Source organism: Strigops habroptila, chromosome W (assembly GCF_004027225.2).
Source record: "Strigops habroptila isolate Jane chromosome W, bStrHab1.2.pri, whole genome shotgun sequence".
Lineage (NCBI taxonomy): Eukaryota > Metazoa > Chordata > Aves > Psittaciformes > Psittacidae > Strigops > Strigops habroptila.
Window position 1 is genome coordinate 1817901 of NC_044301.2, and position 19153 is coordinate 1837053.

A 19153-nucleotide genomic window follows, 5' to 3' on the forward strand; every position below is an offset into this window, starting at 1 on the left:
ATTTGGTGGCCTTCTATGATGGGGCTACAGAACTGATGGACAGGGGCAGAGCAGTTGACATCATCTACCTGGACTTGTGCAAAGCGTTCAACACTGTCCTGCATGACATCCTTGTCTCTAAACTGGAGAGACATCAATTTGATAGATGGATCACTCTGGGGATAAAGAACTGGATGGATGGCTGCACGCAAAGAGTTGTGGTCTATGGCTCAATGTCCAATTGGAGACCAATAATGAGTGGTGTCCCTCAAGTATCGGTGTTGGGACCGATCTTGTTCAACATCTTTGTCGGCAACATGGACAGTGGGATTGATGCGCCCTCAGCAAGTTTGCTGACGACACCAAGCTGTGTGGTTTGGTTGATACACTGAAGGGAAGGGATGCCATCCAGAGGGACCTTGACATGCTTGAGATGTGGGCCAATGCCAACCTCATGAAGTTCAACAATGTGAAATGCAAGGTCCTACACCTGGGTTGGGGCAATCCCAGACACAGCTACAGGTTGGGCAGAGAAGAGATTCAGAGCAGCCCTGCAGAGAAGGACTTGGGGATGCTGGCTGATGAGAAAATGAACATGAGCTGCTTCAGTGTGCGCTCACAGCCCAGAAAGCCAACTGTATCCTGGGCTGCATCAAAAGAAGTGTGACCAGCAGGTCGAAGGAGATCTTGCCCCTCTGCTCTGCTCTCATGAGACCTCACTTGGAGCACTGTGTGCATTTCTCGTGTCCCCCACGTAAGAAGCACATGGAGCTGTTGGAGCAAGTCCAGAGGAGGGCCACGAGGATGATCAGGGGGCTGGAGCACCTCCTGTATGAAGACAGGCTGAGAGAGTTGGGGCTGTTCAGCCTGGAGAAGAGAAGGCTGTGTGGAGACCTCATAGCAGCCTTCCAGTATCTGAAGGGGGCCTACAAGGATGTGGAGAGGGACTCTTCCTTAGGGACTGTAGTGATAGGACAATGGGTAATGGGTTCAAACTTAAAGAGGGGAAGTTCAGGTTAGATATAAGGAAGAAGTTCTTTACAGTGAGGGTGGTGAGGCACTGGAATGGGTTGCTGAAGGAAGTGGTAAATGCTCCATTCCTGGCAGTGTTCAAGGCCAGGTTGGATGGAGACTTGGGCGACATGGTCTAGGGTGAGGCATCCCTGCCCATGGCAGGGGGTTAGAATTGGATGATCTTAAGGTCCTTTCCAACCCAAACCATTCTATGATTCTTTGCTTAGAGGTTACAAGAGCAAAGTCCATGGGGGAGGGAGATACTCTAATGCATGGCATCCCCCTAACCTTTCACTCAGTTGGCCAGAATAGAGCATCTTCTGCTCAGTTCTTACAGGAAAGCAATTCTTTTCCAGACTCCAAGGTCCAGGAACATGCTTTGTTTTCCAGACCTCCTCGTACAGCTCTGTCAGTGGAACACTGAGTCACTAGTGGCTGCACTAGCAGGCCACCTTCAAAAGCTTCTTTATTGTGAAAATAACCTGCTGTGCAGACAACTGTCAGTGGAAAATAACTAATGCAAAACCAATTCTGCAACAGTGTAGACACACCCATGATCACAATATGTCCTCTCAGCTGGTTATCAGAAAGGAAAGGAGCATTCATAGAATAATGCACAGAAAGTATCAGGTAAGGTAACACGCAACCATGTCCACCTTTGACATTTGCTCTTCTCAGTACAAGACACAGAAAACACACTTACCGGTACTATGAACATGTGAGTTGCTTGATCCATGTCTAGGACTTAAGCTGGGGGACCCGGGGTAACTGTCCTGGGATCTGGGGCTGCGGGCACTGAAACAACGGACTTCACTGTCTGTCCCGTTCACCATCTCCACAAACTGCCGACACCTGGTTGCACAGGAGGGAAGAAGGAGAAGAAGCTGCATGACGGCCAGGATGCTCTGCACCGAGGCTTCCTCAGTTACCGAGTGGAGAACTTCTGGAAACTGCATAGGAGTTAAACTTCTTGGCTTTCAAAAAGATTCCAGACTCCTGGTACCCATGCATTGCAAGTGCTCTGATAATGCTATAGGAGGAAGGAGTTCGGAAACTGCAACTTCAAAGTTAATGAATGTTGAGACATTCTCAAAAAGCAAGCATATTTCCATTGTGGTAAGAATAAACTGTTGCTTTACAGCATGCTTTCATCTCCACCACCTCTAGCAGGTACTCCAAAATTCAATTGTGGGTTGGTTTTTTTCAGGTAGAAGATACTAAATCTGCCAAACATCATAGTTCCCCCACTACTCCATCAGCCTGGAAATACTGGTGGCCAATGGAAAACAGAGAAGTAAGGGTAAAAAATGCAATATCCACAGGGACAGTGAGGACAGCTCCTCATTTAGCTTTACTGGGAATTGTCCTTATATGTCTCAGAAGGGTGGGGAGAGCCACTCTGTATGGCTGGAAAAACTGGGACACATAAGCTCTTTTTCCCTTTAAACTCTTCCCTAGACAGCCTTTTCTATACCTCTGCCTTTCTAGGAACCTTCACAGTGACTACCACGTGCTCCAGTGTTGCAAGATCTCTACAAGACAAGTAAAGGCCATCTGTGAAGGAGCAGAAACTCCTTCACAGAGCTAAAATTTCACCTACCTCTGCCTGACCTCACAAGGTAAAGCCATACCAGGTCTGAGCAGCAACAACAGGGCTAGGTCTACATTGCTACAAGGACTATGCAAAGGACTGAACCTCCGTCCTCTCCCACCTGCTCTTGAAGGGATCTCAAACAGTTCAAATTCAGACCAAGGTGTGCAGCCAGACTGGATGGCTGGACAGCCTCTTTCTTCTCTCCATCTACACATTTCAACATTAGGGAGTATAAAGCTATTCATACTTACTTTAACATGAAGAGCAGGTTGGGGTTATGTTCTAGGAGGCCAGGATAGAGCTGCTGGGTGGCTTCTATAGCCTCTCCCACTCTGCCTGCTAACACTAGCTTCTGTATTCCTGAAAGCAAAAGGAGATCCATTGACACACAGGACTGGCCAACAAGAACGGCCAGAGGAGTTGTCTCACATATGCTACATGGCTCCCCACTACCACCTTGCACATGGGCTAGGAAGAACTGGGGACCACATCTTGTTTATTATAGATTAGGGTGAGGAAAAGCCTGGGAGAATCTGTTAGTAGCTCAGAAACACCAAGAATAGAAGGATCTGAAGGATGAAGTAGGTGCGCTGGGGTGAGGTGCTCTTTTGTCCTTTAGTCCCAGAGCTATGTAGCCATGGAAAAGAAAGCAGGACACAACAATTTCAGAGGTCATCACCAAGCATGTAGAAAAGAAGGTGGTCTTCAGGAGTAGTCAGCCTGGATTCACCAAGGGTAAATCTTGCTTGACCAATCCTGATAGCTTTCTATGATGACATGGCAGGATGGGTTGATGAAGGGAGAGCAGTGGATGTTATCTACCTCAACTTCAGCAAGGCTTTTAACACTGTCTCACATAACATCCTGGTAGGTGAGCTTAGGAAACGTGGGTTAAATGAATGGACAGCGAGGTGGATTGAGAACTGACTGAATGGCAGAGCTCAGAGGGCTGTGATCAGTGGAGTAGAATCCAGTTGGAGGCCTGTAGTCAGTGGTGTTCCCCAGGGATCAATACTGGGTCCAGTCTTATTCAACTTGTTCAGCAAGTTTGCTGATGATATGAAGCTGGGGGAGTGGCTGATACACCTGAAGCTGTGCTGCCATTCAACAGGACCTTGATCAGCTGGAGAATTGGGTGGAGAGAAACCTAATGGGCAAGTGTAGGGTACTGCACCTGCAGAGGAAGAACCCCAAGTACCAGCACAGGTTGGGGGCTGACCTACTAGAGAGCAGTTCAGCTGAGAAGGACCTGGGAGTATTGGTAGATGATAAGCTGACCATGAGCCAGCAGCGTGCCCTTGAGCCAGGAGAGCCAAGAGTATCCTGGGGTGCATCGAGAGGAGCGTGGCCAGCAGTCGAGGGAGGTGATGCTCCCCCTCTACTTGACCCTGGTGAGGCCACATCTGGAGCACTGTGTCCAGTGCTGGGCTCCTCAGTACAAGAAAGACATGGAGCTACCGGAGAGGGTCCAGTGGAGGCCACAAGGATGATCAGGGGTCTGGAGCATCTCTCTTATGAGGAGAGATTGCGGGAGCTGGGGCTGTTTAGTCTAGAGAAGAGCAGACTGAGAGGGGATCTCATCAATGCAGATCAATACCTCAAAGGCAGGTGCCAGAAGGATGGTGCCAACTCTTTTCAGTGGTGCCCAATGACAGGATGAGGAGCAATGGCCATAAACTAACACACAAGTTTCACTTCAACATGAGGAAGACCTTTCTGTTGAGGGTGGCAGAGCACTGGAACAGGCTGCCCAGGGAGGTTGTGGAGTCTCCCTCTCTGGAGACATTCAAAACCCACCTGGTTCCTGTGTGACCTGCTCTAGGCAGCCCTGCCTTGGCAGGGGGTTGGACTGGATGATCCTCAGAGGTCCCTTCCAACCCTAATGGTTCTGTGATTCTGTGAAGAGCCCAGGTCACCCCCATGTTACATCCTCTAGCTGGTTCACACTTGGAAATGTATGTATGGCTGAGCATCAGACAAGCAGAGTATTCTTAGAGGGTCTGTGGGCTTAAACCACAGCCCAGTGCTGTTTCCCCAATATCCCTATCTCTAAGTAGAAGCAGTTATACCAACAAAACTGGGCTCCTGCAAGTCCCACCTCAATGCATTGAAGTAACCTGAGCTTGGCCTGCAATAAGGATATGGCACCTGTAAGCCAGCTCCAAGAATCAGCTACTGACTAAGCTAGAAACAGCCCAATGAGTTGTATGCTTCTAGGAGGTGCAAAGATACAAGGCAGAAGCCATCTATGATCCTGGGTGTTCATGGCCCGCATGTGTCAGAAGACACAAGTGCTAGACCTAACTTGAGATCCCACCCCTGAACACTCAGCGAAGCTGCTGATCTACTGAGGTTCACACTTTATTTTTTAATAAGTGTCCTTAAAACTACAAATGCATTGCACTTCCTTCTCTGTTTTTCTAGGACTCACCTGTGAGGTGCTTTAATGACAGCAAGCCATGACTTTTGCAAATCATGAGCAGTTGAAAGCCCAGCCTGGAAATCCTCATTAGCAACCCCCAGTAACAATGTGCAATGACTCATTTTGGCTCCCATGTCTCAGTGTCTATCTGCTTGTCATAGTAGCTGAAAGCTAAAACCAAAGAGGTAGCTCTCACACCAATGTGTGTTGCACTCCTTCATTTCACTCACATTTCCCATCTGTGTATTCCTCACACCTTTTATTTGAGCCCCAGCTTCAGAGCTCCTCCATCTGTCTCATCACCTGTCTTCAGACAAACAAGACTGCACTGTCTCATGCGCCTCTGGAAGGCTTTACCACCAAAACCCACACCAGCAGAACACTGGCTGGGGTCAGGGGTGCACAATGCATGACCTGGAAAGCATAAAGTCCATCAGCACTACCAGCCAGCAGCTACGAGTTATTGTGGGCACTAAGCAGAGTCCCCAGATGAACCTGAATGCTGGCTAAGCGCATGTAATGTATGGAGAGTGAGCTGCAAAGGGGCACGATGCTCCCTATGTATAACAGTCGCATCAGGAATGGTTCACAAAAGGAAGGGAAACTACAGAGTGGGATGTAGCCTGTAGTCAACAGCCAGGAGAATGCAGAAAACACACCAATGTTCTGCGACTCTGGGAATAGAAAAGCTAAAAAAAAAAAAAAAGGGGGGGGGGGAAGGCAAAAAGATAGCAGGAGAAAGCCACAAGTCTTACTCTGCAGGAACCAAAAGCCCTTACAGCCTCCCCAGCTAAGAGATAAGCCACTCTGGAGGAAACAGCAGTAACCAAACCAGATAGCGAATGCAAATCCTTCACCTAGTGCAAGCTAAACATGTTGGCTGCAAGTTTGCAAAACCTTCAATATGCAAAGAACTTGCATGAAAACAAAATGTGTGAAGGGACTGGAAAGTTCGTTAACTCTGGAAGCTGCAGTAAAAACAGATCGATATGTCTGGGTCCCTATGAGCAGGCTAATGAAACTAATAACCCAAAATGCTAATAACCCAAACCCAAAGGGATCTCTGGCGCACAGTGACCTCAGTTCAGATAAAGTCCAAAGTAACCATTCTATTCTCCACTGATTTGGCACTACCTTCAAGAAAGCACCTTAGATACTACGTTTACCTGATATGTGAAACTGCTGGACTCAAAGCTGAGAGTCACCTCATAACTTCCAAGATTCGGCTATTCATTTTCAACAAGACTGAGGAAAATTAACCAAGTTGATCAGAAAACTTTGCACACTCAACACTGCCAGGCATGCAGGTCAGTGCTCAGAGGAGACAGGCAAAGGAAAGAATAGGGCAGTTCCTCAGGCAAAGAGGGCAGAGGGTGGAAGGGTGTCATGGTTTAAGCCCAGCCAGTAACTCAGAACCACGCAGCTGCTTGCTCACTCTCTCACTTCTTCCCCCCGCTCCCAGAGGGGTGGGGAGGAGAATCAAAAGAATGTAACTCCCATGGGTTGAGATAAGAACAGTCCAGTAACTAAGGTATAATACAAAACTACTACTGTTACCACCAATAATAACGATAAGGGAAATAACAAGGGGAGAGAATATAAAACTAAAAGGGGAAAAGGAAAAGAAAACAATAAACACAAGTGATGCCCAATACAATTGCTCAGCACCCACTGACCGATACCCAGCCCAACCCAAGCAGTGATCTGGGCCTTCCGGGTGACTCCCCCCAGTTTCTATACTGGGCATGACGTGCTGTGGGATGGAATACCCCTTTGGCTAGTTTGGGTCAGGTGTCCTGTCTCTGCTTCCTCCTGGCTTCCCGTGCCCCTCCTCACTGGCAGAGCATGAGACTGAAGAGTCCTTGATCGGGGTAAACATTACTTAGCGACAACTAAAAACATCGGTGTGTTATCAGTGTTGTTCTCAGACTAAAGCCAAAACACAGCACTGCACCAGCTACTAGGAAGGAGAAAAATAACTGTTACAGCTGAACCCAGGACAAGGGGACACAGTGATGATGGCAAAAGTGCTCCCAGCAGTGGTCCCCAAGCTCTGCTGACCCACAGGCAGCAACACTGAGTCAGTGTGCTCTGGACAGCTCTGTACTGCCATGGAGTAACTTTTCTACTTCGACAGCACTCCATTCCTCTGCAGAGTCCTCAAGGTAACACATGACCAGCGTGCCACACTTTGGGAATGACTACCCAAGAGACTTACTTTGTCTATTCTTTATTGAGGTCTGTTCTTCCTGGATTGTGGTGTCTGTGACTCTGGCAAAGGCAGTTGCTGTTGAACAGTACCCATGATGAACCAAATACGATGAAACCATACTAAAAAATAGGAAAATACAAACAGATGAAGAGACATTGGTAAAACAGGGTAATCCACTGGAGAAAAAAAAATCAACACAACAGAAATTGCAATTGCAGTGACCAAACTCAGCTTGCTGAGGACATAACCAGGGTTCAGACAGTGTAAATTTACAAGATAGGCACCTGGTCCTCAGCAAACAGGAGGGAGGCTCTAAATTCATCTTACAGGGGCTGGGGGGGGGGGAATAATAAAAAATTAAAGACTCCCAGTTCATACATACTATTTATTTATTTCATGCCTGCTGTCCAGGGTCACTTGTAAGGGCTTAGTACTGCATCCAGTGACATCCTATAGAGACATCACATCTGGACCTCAGAGAGGCTCATGGCTTTCAAGTAGATCTCAAAAATAAAAGATTCTGGTCCTGAATTTCTTCCACCACTTATTTTGCCAGCAATTATACCTCTGGTAGTTGAATGTCCTTATGAATTCTACACATTCACAGGTAGTTTTATCTGCTGCTTTACAACAAGTAGACCATCACCATTGATTTTACAAACATTAACACATTTTAAAGTTGTATTTTCAAAAATGTTGGGGGGGGGGAGGAGGAGGCAGCATCACTGTCAAAAAACAAACACAACAAAGCGTCTTTCTGAACAGAGCATATCTAAAGCACTTCTGCTTCCCAGGATATAGTGGTTAAATGTTAATGCTCAACAGATCTTAACAAAACCTAAAAAGCCAGCACAGGATTTCAAAGCTTCTAGTGATGAATCTCAAAATAGGCTTCTCATAATGAAGCTGGTATTGAACTAAGTCACAGCTCAAACCCCGTGATCAACTTGGCTAATCTCAGTACAAGAAAGAAGTATTTTATGATTCAGCAATCGTTTTCAGGCATAATACTGTAAGCATGTGTGAAATTTTTAAAACTTGCTTTAAAAGCAAGTGCTTCTGACTGGGGTTGGTCCAAGACATGCCCTTTGCTCTTGGCATGAGTCGTGGTTTGAGCCCAGCCGGTAACTCGGAACCATGCAGCCGCTCGTGCACTCACTCCCCCCCTTCTTCCTCCCCCCGCTCCTGGAGGGATGGGGAGGAGAATCGGAAGAATGTAACTCCCACGGGTTGAGATAAGAGCAGTCCCACAACTAAGGTATAATACAAAACCACTACTGCTACCACCAGTGATAATAATGATAAGGGAAATAACAAGGGGAGAGGATACAATTGCTCACCACCCACCGACCGATACCTAGCCTGACCCGAGCAGTGATCTGGCCTTCCGGGTAACTCCCCCCAGTTTCTATACCGGGCATGACGTGCCATGGTATGGAATACCCCTTTGGCTAGTTTGGGTCAGGTGTCCTGTCTCTGCTTCCTCCCGGCTTCCCCTCCTCCCTGGAAGAGCAGGAAACTGAGAAAGTCCTTGGTCAGAGTAAACATTACTTAGCAACAACTAAAAATATCGGTGTTATCAGCGTTGTTCCCAGGCTGAAAGTTAAAAAACACAGCACTGCACCAGCTGTTAAGAAGGAGAAAAAATGACTGCTGTAGCTGAACCCAGGACAGTATTCACCCCTTATTCCATACCATTCTCGTCATGCTCAGATCCTATATTTTTCAATATACCATCACTTTTGTCTCATATATATATATATATACACACCCACACACAAAGAGAAAGATATCATTCCTTAGTCCATGGACCAATGCCTATAAAGTTCCTGAATTCATCCAGTCCATGATGTCAGGCTCCATCTCTTGTAATAGTCTTTCAGGGCAGGAGGGATGGTGTGTAGTGTCGGGTTGTTGCCTGCTGATGACACCGCCAAACTTGTCTGGTCACTGCTGAGCTCGTCTGGTTTCGTCAAAATTCATTCGTTGTTGGGGTGATGATTGGAGGAAGTCAGGGTCAATTGCTGGCGACCTGAAGATATCTAGCTGGTGGGGCTATAGAAGTGTTATAGAGCAGGCAACAGCATACAATTGAGTTCATTGGCTGTTTTCCCCCAAAATTAAATCCCCTTGAGGTACACATCGGACTTCCCCATCTTCCCACATTACCCACCAAGTATATCCAGGTCCCTGAGCAAAAGCAACCCCACAAGTGGGTTTGCCTTTACCTGAAGCAGGAATAACCCAGACTGTCTTCCCCGGGAAATTCTTTATGTGCACCACAGGAACTTTATCCCCCTCTAGAGTATGTAAAAGTTCTGATTGGGCTGGGCCAGCCCTGTTGGCAGATCCCCTAGTGTTGACCAACCAGGTGGCTTTTGGTAAATGTGTATCCCAGTGTTTGAAAGTCCCACCACCCATTGCTCTCAGTGTAGTTTTTAACAGCCCATTGTACCATTCGATTTTCCCAGAGGCTGGTGCATGGTAGGGAATGTGATATACCCACTCAATGCCATGCTCTTTGGCCCAAGTGTCTATAAGCTTGTTCCGGAAATGAGTCCCATTGTCTGACTCAATTCTCTCTGGGGTGCCATGTTGCCACAAGATTTGCTTCTCAAGGCCCAGGATAGTGTTCTGGGCAGTGGCGTGGGACACAGCGTATGTATCCAGCCATCCGGTGGTTACTTCCACCATGGTAAGCACATAGTGCTTGCCTTGGCGGGTTGGTGGAAGTGTGATATAGTCAATCTGCCAGGCCTCCCCATATTTGTACTTCAGCCATCGTCCTCCATACCAGAGAGGCTTTAACTGCTTGGCTTGCTTAATTGCAGCACGTTTAACATTCGTGAATAACCTGGGCAATAGTGTCCATTGTTAAGTCCACCCCTCGATCACGAGCCCATCTATATGTTGCATCTCTGCCTTGATGGCCTGAGGTGTCATGGGCCCACCGGGCTAAAAATAATTCACCCTTATGTTGCCAATCTAAGTCCATCTGAGCCACTTCAATCTTAGCAGCTTTATACACTTGCTGGTTATTCTGGTGTTCCTCAGTGGCCCGACTCTTGGGTACATGAGCATCTACGTGGCGTACCTTCACCACCAGGTTCTGCACCCGGGCAGCAACATCTTGCCACAATGCAGCAGCCCAGATGGGTTTACTTCTGCATTGCCAGTTGCTCTGCTTCCATTGCTGCAACCACCCCCACAGGGCATTTGCCACCATCCATGAGTCAGTATAAAGTACTGGCCATTTTTCTCGTTCAGCAATGTCCAAGGCCAGCTGGATGGCTTTCACCTCTGCAAACTGACTCGATTCACTCTCTCCTTCAGCAGTTTCTGCAACTTGTTGCTGGGGACTCCACACAGCTGCCTTCCATCTCTGAATGCTTTCCCACAATACAGCAGGACCCATCAGTAAACAAGGCATATTACTTTTCACTCTCTGACAGTTCATTATATGGTGGGGCCTCTTCAGCATGCATCACATCCTCTTCTGGTGACATCCCAAAATCTTTGCCCTCTGCCCAGTCCGTGATGACTTCTAGAATTTCTGGATGACTGGGATTTCCTATTCAAGCTCCTTGTGCAATTAATGCAGCCCACTTATTCCATGTAGCATCAGTTGCATGATGGGTAGAGGAGACGCTGCCTTTGAAGATTCAGCACAGCACAGGCAACCAGGGTGCCAGGAGGAACTGTGCTTCAGTGCCAATCACTTCTGAAGCAGCTCGAACCCCTTCATAGGCTGCCGGTATCTCTTTTTCAGTGGGAGTATAGCTGGCCTCGGATCCTTTATATCCCCGACTCGAAAAGCCGAGGGGTCGACCTTGAGATTATGGCAAAACTGGCCTACAGCAGGATTTGGATTATATTCTGCCCTTTCTCAAAAATTTCTTCCCCTGTATCACCCCACATGATGAAGTCATCAATGTACTGCAGGTGTTCTGGAGATTGCCCCTTTTCCAGTGCAGTCTGGATCAATCCATGACAGATGGTGGGGCTGTGTTTCCACCCCTGGGGCAGTCGGTTCCAAGTGTACTGGACGCCCCTCCAAGTAAAAGTGAACTGTGGCCTGCATTCTGCTGCCAAAGGGATTGAGAAAAATGCGTTGGCAACATCAATTGTGCCATCCCACTGGGCTGCCTTTGACTCCAGTTCACATTGAAGTTCTAGCATGTCTGGTACGGCAGCACTCAATGGTGGTGTGACTTCGTTCAGGCCACGATAGTCTACTGTTAGTCTCCACACTCCATTAGACTTTTGCACTGGACATAGAGGGCTAATAAAGGGTGAGCCGGTACTGGTAATCACTCCCTGGCTCTCCAGTCTACGGATCAGCTTATGGATGGGAATCAGGGAGTCTCGGTTGGTGCGATATTGCCGCCAGTGCACTGTTGTGGTCGCAATTCGCACTTGGTGTTCTTCGACCTTCAGCAACCCCACAACAGAAGGATCCTCTGAGAGACCAGGCAAGGTGGACAGCTGCTTCATTTCCTCTGTCTCCAAGGCAGCGATACCAAAAGCCCATCTATACCCTTTTGGGTCTTTGAAGTACCCTCTCCTGAGATAGTCTATGCCAAGGATGCATGGAGCCCCTGGACCAGTCACAATGGGGTGCTTTTGCCACTCCTTCCCAGTTAGGCTGATTTCAGCCTCCAGTACAGTTAACTCTTGGGATCCTCCTGTCACTCCAGAAATACAAATGGGTTCCACCCCTTGATACCTTGATGGCATCAGGGTGCACTGTGCACTGGTATCTACCAGAGCCTTATACAGTTGTGGGAATGATGTGCCAGGCCATCTGATCCAACACAGTCCAGTAAACCCGATTATCCCTCTCCTCCACCTGGCTGGAGGCAGGGCCCCTCTAATAGTGATCATAAAATTCTCCACTTATGTCTTGTAGAAAGGGATTAGTATTCCTTATCACAGGAGCTGGAGTACAATCAGCTCTTTCACTCCATCTGGGAAACTGCTCACCAGAGACTGGAGCAGCAACTTTCATGGGAGGATCATCCTTGACCGTTGTTCTCCAGTTCACGCACCCGTTCCTCCAGAACTGAGGTAGGTTTTCCATCCCACTTTCTCATGTCTTCTCCGTGATCCCACAGGTAAAACCATAGGGTGGCACGTGGCGTGTACCTCCTATATTTTCTTTCTCAAGCAGTAGGGCGCCTTCTGTTAATAGTTGAGACATGGGTTGATACACGTGGGAAGCTGGATGGATCGGATAAATCGTCTCTCAATTGTTTGAACTCCTGGGACAGTTTTTCCACAGCTGAAATGATGGAAGGGGTGAGATTGTCTTCGAACTCTCGGAGTTGACGAATCAGGTCATCCACTGTTGGTGGTGTTACGTTATTCCAGATCATTGATGCCAATGAGTGGGCATATGATGATGGTACACTCCGTGTAAGTTTCTGCCACATGGGTTGTGTACATTTGACTTCATATGGATCTACAGATGTGTTCCTGGCATCCGGCCTGCGATAGATCATCTCTATAATGGCTGATTCCCTCAGGGACTGGATGCCTTTCTCTATCGTGGTCCAGTTGGCTGAGCGACTTGTAATATCATCCTTGTAGGGAAACCTTTCCTTCACAGCTGCCAAGAGCTGCCTCCAAAGGCTGAGGGCTCGCTTCTCTCTTGCAATTGCTTTGTCAATTCCTCCTTCCCTAGCCAGTGATCCCAGCTGCTTGGCTTCCCTACCTTCTAGTTCGTGACCGTCAGCCCCATTGTCCCAACATCGGAGCAACCAGGTGACAATGTGCTCCCCTGGAAGACGGGTGAAATCTTTTCGCATATTCCGCAGCTCGGTTGAGGTCTGGGGTCAATAAGTCATGTCTTCCTCCTCTTCCTCTGACCCACATAGTAGTAACTCTTGTTCAGATGCTGTCCCCTGTAGTAACTGCATTGGGACTTCATCTTTCTTCACTGCACGGGTTGCTTTTTGTGCCTCTCGTTTGCTTTTGCTTACAGGGGCAACAGATATTGTCACAAATCGGCCATTTGGTTTAGCTGCAGTGTTTGTCACTGTGGTTGGAGTGGCTGCAGTGTCTGTTGCCGGGGTTGGTGCAGCTGTTGTGCTTGGGGGTTGAGTAACACCAACAGCTGTGTTGTCTGTTGCTGTCGGGGTTTGAGTAGCTGCTATGCTTGTCACTGGGGTTGGTGTAGCTGCTGTACTTGGAATAGTTGCGATGTCTGTTGTGGTCAGGGTTTGAGTAGCTGCTGTGCTTGTCACTGGGGTTGGTGTAGCTGCTGTGCTTGGAGTTGGAGTAGCTGCGTTTTCTGTTGCTTTGCCATCAGATCCAGAGACATTTTTTTCCCTTTGAAGGTGCTGGATAGTGTTGAGCAGGGCTCTGTAGGCATAGGCCAAGCCCTAGCACGTTGCAGTGAGTTGTCCCTCTCTGGTATAACCAGGACGACAGCACACCTCGTTTAAGTGTTTTACTAGTTTTTCCGGATGTTGCACTTGTTCAGCAGTAAAGTTCCAAAGCACTGGAGGGGCCCACTGTCCTAGATACTTGCCCATACTATCCCACACACCCTGCCACTCATGACTGTCCAGCCTCAGGGAAAATCTCTTGGTGGTCCTCCTATATCGTCGTCTAACCCTAGACCAGATTTGAACCCGATACTGCTTAACTTTCAAGAGCAGACGAAATAGGGCGTTCCCAGGGCAGGATGGCCGTGTGTAAAACACACTCCGTATGTTTGCCAATATGCTGATCCCCAGCACAATCAGCAGGCAGGGCTCAAGGGTATTCAAAGGCCATCCAAAACCTTCAGAACTCTCAAATGCTGTTGTAAATAGCCTGGTGGGGGAGCGGGGGGTGTAAGGGAATGTCTCCTTCGTAGGTTGACCCCCCGAGGAGAAAAAAAAGATATGCAATTGCTAAAATATTTCATTATATACCTCCTGAAGTATAGAGATGACGGCCACGCCGGGAGCGCAAGCCAGACCAGTTTCATGATCAATGAGTCTATTGTATTACAAGTCATTACCATGAAGTACAGTGAAACAAGAACCTTAGCCCAGGCCCCCCAGCCGATAAACACTAAAACAGCAAATAGTGGCTGTAAGTAAGGTACAACATGCTGAAACTCTGAGATCAAGTGCAACGACTCTGAGAGCAAATAAATCAACATTGTGACAAGTAGTAACAATGAATGCTTATCACAAATATGATTAGACACACTCTGGTCAGATCTGTCATTATCTCAATCCTTCGTGCCCCACGTTGGGCGCCACAAAGAACTGTCGTAGTTTGAGCCCAGCCGGTAACTCGGAACCACGCAGCTGCTCGCTCGCTCACTCACTCCCCCCGCTCCTGGAGGGATGGGGAGGAAAATCGGAAGAATCTAACTCCCACGGGTTGAGATAAGAGCAGTCCCACAACTAAGGTATAATACAAAACCACTACTGCTACCACCAATAATAATAATGATAATGGAAATAACAAGGGGAGAGGATACAATTGCTCACCACCTGCCAACCAATACCTAGCCTGACCCGAGCAGTGATCTGGCCTTCCGGGTAACTCCCCCCGGTTTATATACTGGGCATGATGTGCTGTGGGATGGAATACCCCTTTGGCTAGTTTGGGTCAGGTGTCCTGTCTCTGCTTCCTCCCGGCTTCCCCTTCTCCCTGGCAGAGCATGAAACTGAGAAAGTCCTTGATCAGAGTAAGCATTACTTAGCAACAACTGAAAACATCGGTGTTATCAGCGTTGTTCCCAGGCTGAAAGTCGAAAACACAGCACTGCACCAGCTGCTAAGACGGAGAAAAATGACTGCTACAGCTGAACCCAGGACAGTATGGCATAGACAAGCAGATCCAAGTGCATCCCTCTTGCTGTCAAGCACAGCAGCCAGGTCACCCTGGCTCAGCCAGGTTGAAACACTGAACACTCTGATCCAGGCTGGCAGGAACAGAGCGGAAAAGGCAACTCTTGCTCCAGCGTAATTCAGTATCCAAAGTCAGAAGCTGCAATTATTTAAATGCTCTACAAAGCTGCAGAAAACCTGAGCTCCTGCCTATGCCACTTCTGCCTGTGGCACCACAGAAAGGGTCCCTGCTGGGTACACAGGTCATAGTAGTAGATGACTCTACTTTGAAGGGCACAGAGGCACCCATCTGTCGGCCTGACCCAGTCTCCAGGGAGGTGTGTTGCCTGCCAGGGGCTCGGATCAGGGATGTTGCAGAGAGGCTGCCTAGTCTAGTAAGTCCTGCCGACTATTACCCACATCCAGTGGTCCATGTGGGTGCTAGAGATATAGATAGCAGTAGCCTGGAGAACATTAAGAAGGACTACAGAGACCTGGGAAAGGTGGTTAGGGGCTCTGGAGCTCAGACAGATTTTTCATCAATACTCCAGATTAAAGAGGAGGACCTTAAAAAGGCTAGGTGGACTTAGCAGGTTAATAAATGGTTAGAACGGTGGTGCCATAGTCAGGGGTTTGGCTATTTAAAACATGGGACTCAATTTGGGAGGCCAGGCCTTCTGGAGGCTAGTAGAGCTGGTCTCACAAAGAAGGGGAAGAGCTGTTTTGGTAGGAGACTTGCCAGGCTGGTCAAGGCAGCTTTAAACTAGATGTGTTGGGGGGGGGGGGCAGGGCATCAATTCATCCCAACACTCCCAGTCAGTTGCCAGCACCTGTAATGAATGCAGATGCAGAGATATTTCAGCTGCTCCAGCCACTGAGTCGGCTTCATTTAGAGGTCGGCTCAGATGCCTCTATAAAAATGCCCATAGTATGGGGAATAAACAAGAGGAATTAGGGATGTGTGCATGGCTACAGGGATATGATACCATTGGTATCACAGAAACATGTTGGAATGGAAGGTTATAGGCTCTTTAGAAAAGACAGGCCAGGCAGACAGGGAGAGGGAGTTGCTATTGATGTCAGTGATAGGCTGGAGAGCATGGAACTCTGTCAGGGGATGGGTGATCAGTCAACAGAGAGCTTGTGGGTCAGTGTCAAAGGGAGAACAGCAACAGGGGATATACAGGGATATTGTCCTGGAAGCTAGGGACCAGGTCAGGAAAGCTAAGGCCCAGTTAGAATTAAATCTGGCAAGGGATGTGAAAGATAACAAGAAGGGCTTCTATAGGCATGTAGCAAAAAAAACACAGAACAGGGACAACGTGGGCCCTCTCCGGAAGCTATCAGGAGAACTGGCTACCATGGATTTGGAGAAGGCTGAGGTTCTTAATGACTTCTTTGCCTCAGTCTTCACCAGCAAGTCCTCTGACCACACCACCCAAGTCTTGGAGGGCAGATGCAGGGACTGTGAGAATGAAGACCTTAGGCCCACTGTAGGAGAGGGATCAGGTTCGAGACCATCTTAAGAACCTGAATGTGCACAAGTCCATGGGACCCAATGAAATCCATCCACGGGTCCTGAAGGAGCTGGCAAATGAAGTTGCTAAGCCACTGTCCATCATATTTGAAAGATCATGGCAGTCAGGTGAAGTTCCTGATGACTGGAAGAAGGGAAATATAACCCCCATTTTCAAGAAGGGGAAAATGGAAGACCCAGGGAACTACAGACCAGTCAGCCTCACCTCTGTGCCTGGCAAAATCTTGGAGCAGATTCTCCTGGAAAGCATGCCAAGGCACATGAAAAACAACGAGGTGGTTGGTGACAACCAACATGGCTTCACTAAGGAGAAATCCTGCCTGACCAATTTGGTGGCCTTCTATGATGGGGCTACAGAACTGATGGACAGGGGCAGAGCAGTTGACATCATCTACCTGGACTTGTGCAAAGCATTTGACACTGTCCTGCACGGCATCCTTGTCTCTAAATTGGAGAGACATCAATTTGATAGATGGATCACTCTGGGGATAAAGAACTGGATGGATGGCCATACGCAAAGAGTTGTGGTCAACGGCTCAATGTCCAGTTGGAAACCAGTAACGAGTGGTGTCCCTCAGGGATCAGTGTTGGGACCTGTCTTGTTCAACATCTTTGTCGGCGACATGGACAGTGGGATTGATGCGCCCTCAGCAAGTTTGCCAACAACACCAAGCTGTGTGGTTTGGTTGATATGCTGGAGGGTAGGGATGCCATCCAGAGGGACCTTGACATGCTTGAGATGTGGGCCAATGCCAACCTCATGAAGTTCAACAATGCGAAATGCAAGGTCCTACACCTGGGTCAGGGCAATCCCAGGCACAGCTACAGGTTGGGCAGAGAAGAGATTCAGAGCAGCCCTGTAGAGAAGGACTTGGGGATGTTGGTTGATGAGAAACTGAACATGAGCCGGCTTCAGCATGTGCTCGCAGCCCAGAAAGCCAACTGTGTCCTGGGCTGCATCAAAAGAAGTGTGACCAGCAGGTCAAAGGAGGTGATCCTGCCTCTCTACTCTGCTCTGCTCTCATAAGACCTCACTTGACGTTCTGTGTACAGTTCTGGTGTCCTCAACATAAAAAGGACATGGAGCTGTTGGAGCAAGTCCAGAGGAGGGCCACGAGGATGATCAAGGGGCTGGAGCACCTCCCGTATGAAGACAGGCTGAGAGAGTTGGGCTGTTCAGCCTGGAGAAGAGAAGGCTGCGTGGAGACCTCATAGCAGCCTTCCAGTATCTGAAGGGGGCCTACAAGGATGCTGGGGAGGGACTCTTCATTAGGGACTGTAGTGGCAGGACAAAGGGTAATGGGTTTAAACTTAAACAGGGGAAGTTCAGGTTAGATATAAGGAAGAAGTTCTTTACTGTGGGGGTGGTGAGGCACTGGAATGGGTTGCCCAAGGAAGTTGTGAATGCTCCATCCCTGGCAGTGTTCAAGGCCAGGTTGGACAGAGCCTTGGGTGACGTGGTTTAGTGCGAGGTGTCCCTGCCCATGGCAGGGGGTTGGAACTTGATAATCTTAACCTCCTTTCCAACCCTAACTATTCTATGATTACATGCTGAGTACTATGAGGCTCATTTTCAGCAACGACTTAGCAGTTCTGTCTCAGCTACCTCCTACAGCCATGCTGCACACTCTCAAACATCCAGCAGCATGTTTGCATCCCGAATTACTTCTCCTGAAGTTCTGGGCAAACAGTATCACACTGCACTGTGACCTATGTGACATGTTCATGCAGACAACAAAAAACTTTCTGAATCCCAGGTTCTCCAAATGAGTAGCTTTTACCACTTGGGAGCTATGGTTGAGACTTGTTGATAGCAGAAGTGCTCGAATCATGGGAGCAGCTATCTCTGTGCTGCATCTCGGAGGGCTTCTCTCACCTAGAGCAGTCATGGTGGTTGGTGGTAGAGAGGCTTGTACCATATCTGGCTTTTCCTCTTCAAAATAGAACTCAACTGCATGCTTCTCCCGCACATAAAGTTCTCTTTCTGCATGGTACCACTTAGACTCTCAAATGAACAATGCTGAGTCCTCCCACTTTATCAGAAATAAGGACCTACAGCATTCCCCCTCCCATAATCAACCATATCAGCTGATCTCAAGTCTCAGATACTCCTACTCAGGTTCTTCATGGCAAGAGCTAAAAAGATGAGAGATCTTTAAGAGTGTAACAACACACAAAGACAACAAGTTATCCACATGAGTCCCTTTCAAGATTCCAAGCCCTTGAAAACCTTGTCAGATCAGCCTCTCCAGTGACAGGATATTCAGGAGCGCAACACAGATGAAAAATTCTGCCAGGCTAATTCTTTCTCTGCAGGCAGGCACTCCTGACAGCAAACCTTCCCAGTGATAGCCTCTCTAAGTCTGCACCTCTCAGGATCTGTCAGGGAGGAGAGTCTTTGAAGAGAAGGAAATGCTTAACTGCAAGGTTAGAGATTAAACAAGATACTATGAATCTGAACGAAGCCACAGGACAAGAAAACATCAGCCCAAGAGCTTGGAGCTCCAACCTGAAATAGATGGACTACTAACGTGAGGTACAATCCCTGACTGAAACCTGCCCA

The 19153-nt window shown here is 48.2% G+C and overlaps 1 protein-coding gene across 1 annotated transcript in view; it reads right to left on the bottom strand.

The window, feature by feature from the left end:
* Positions 1-19153, bottom strand: part of LOC115619035 (ran-binding protein 10) — an 85100-nt gene that overhangs the window by 17752 nt on the left and 48195 nt on the right. Inside the window, exons 7-9 of the mRNA XM_030511049.1 lie at positions 7228-7340; positions 2839-2947; positions 1697-1845 (exon numbers count right to left, since the gene is read on the bottom strand). Coding sequence (XP_030366909.1) covers positions 1697-1845; positions 2839-2947; positions 7228-7340 — 371 coding nt within the window. The remainder of the gene's footprint in view (positions 1-1696; positions 1846-2838; positions 2948-7227; positions 7341-19153) is intronic.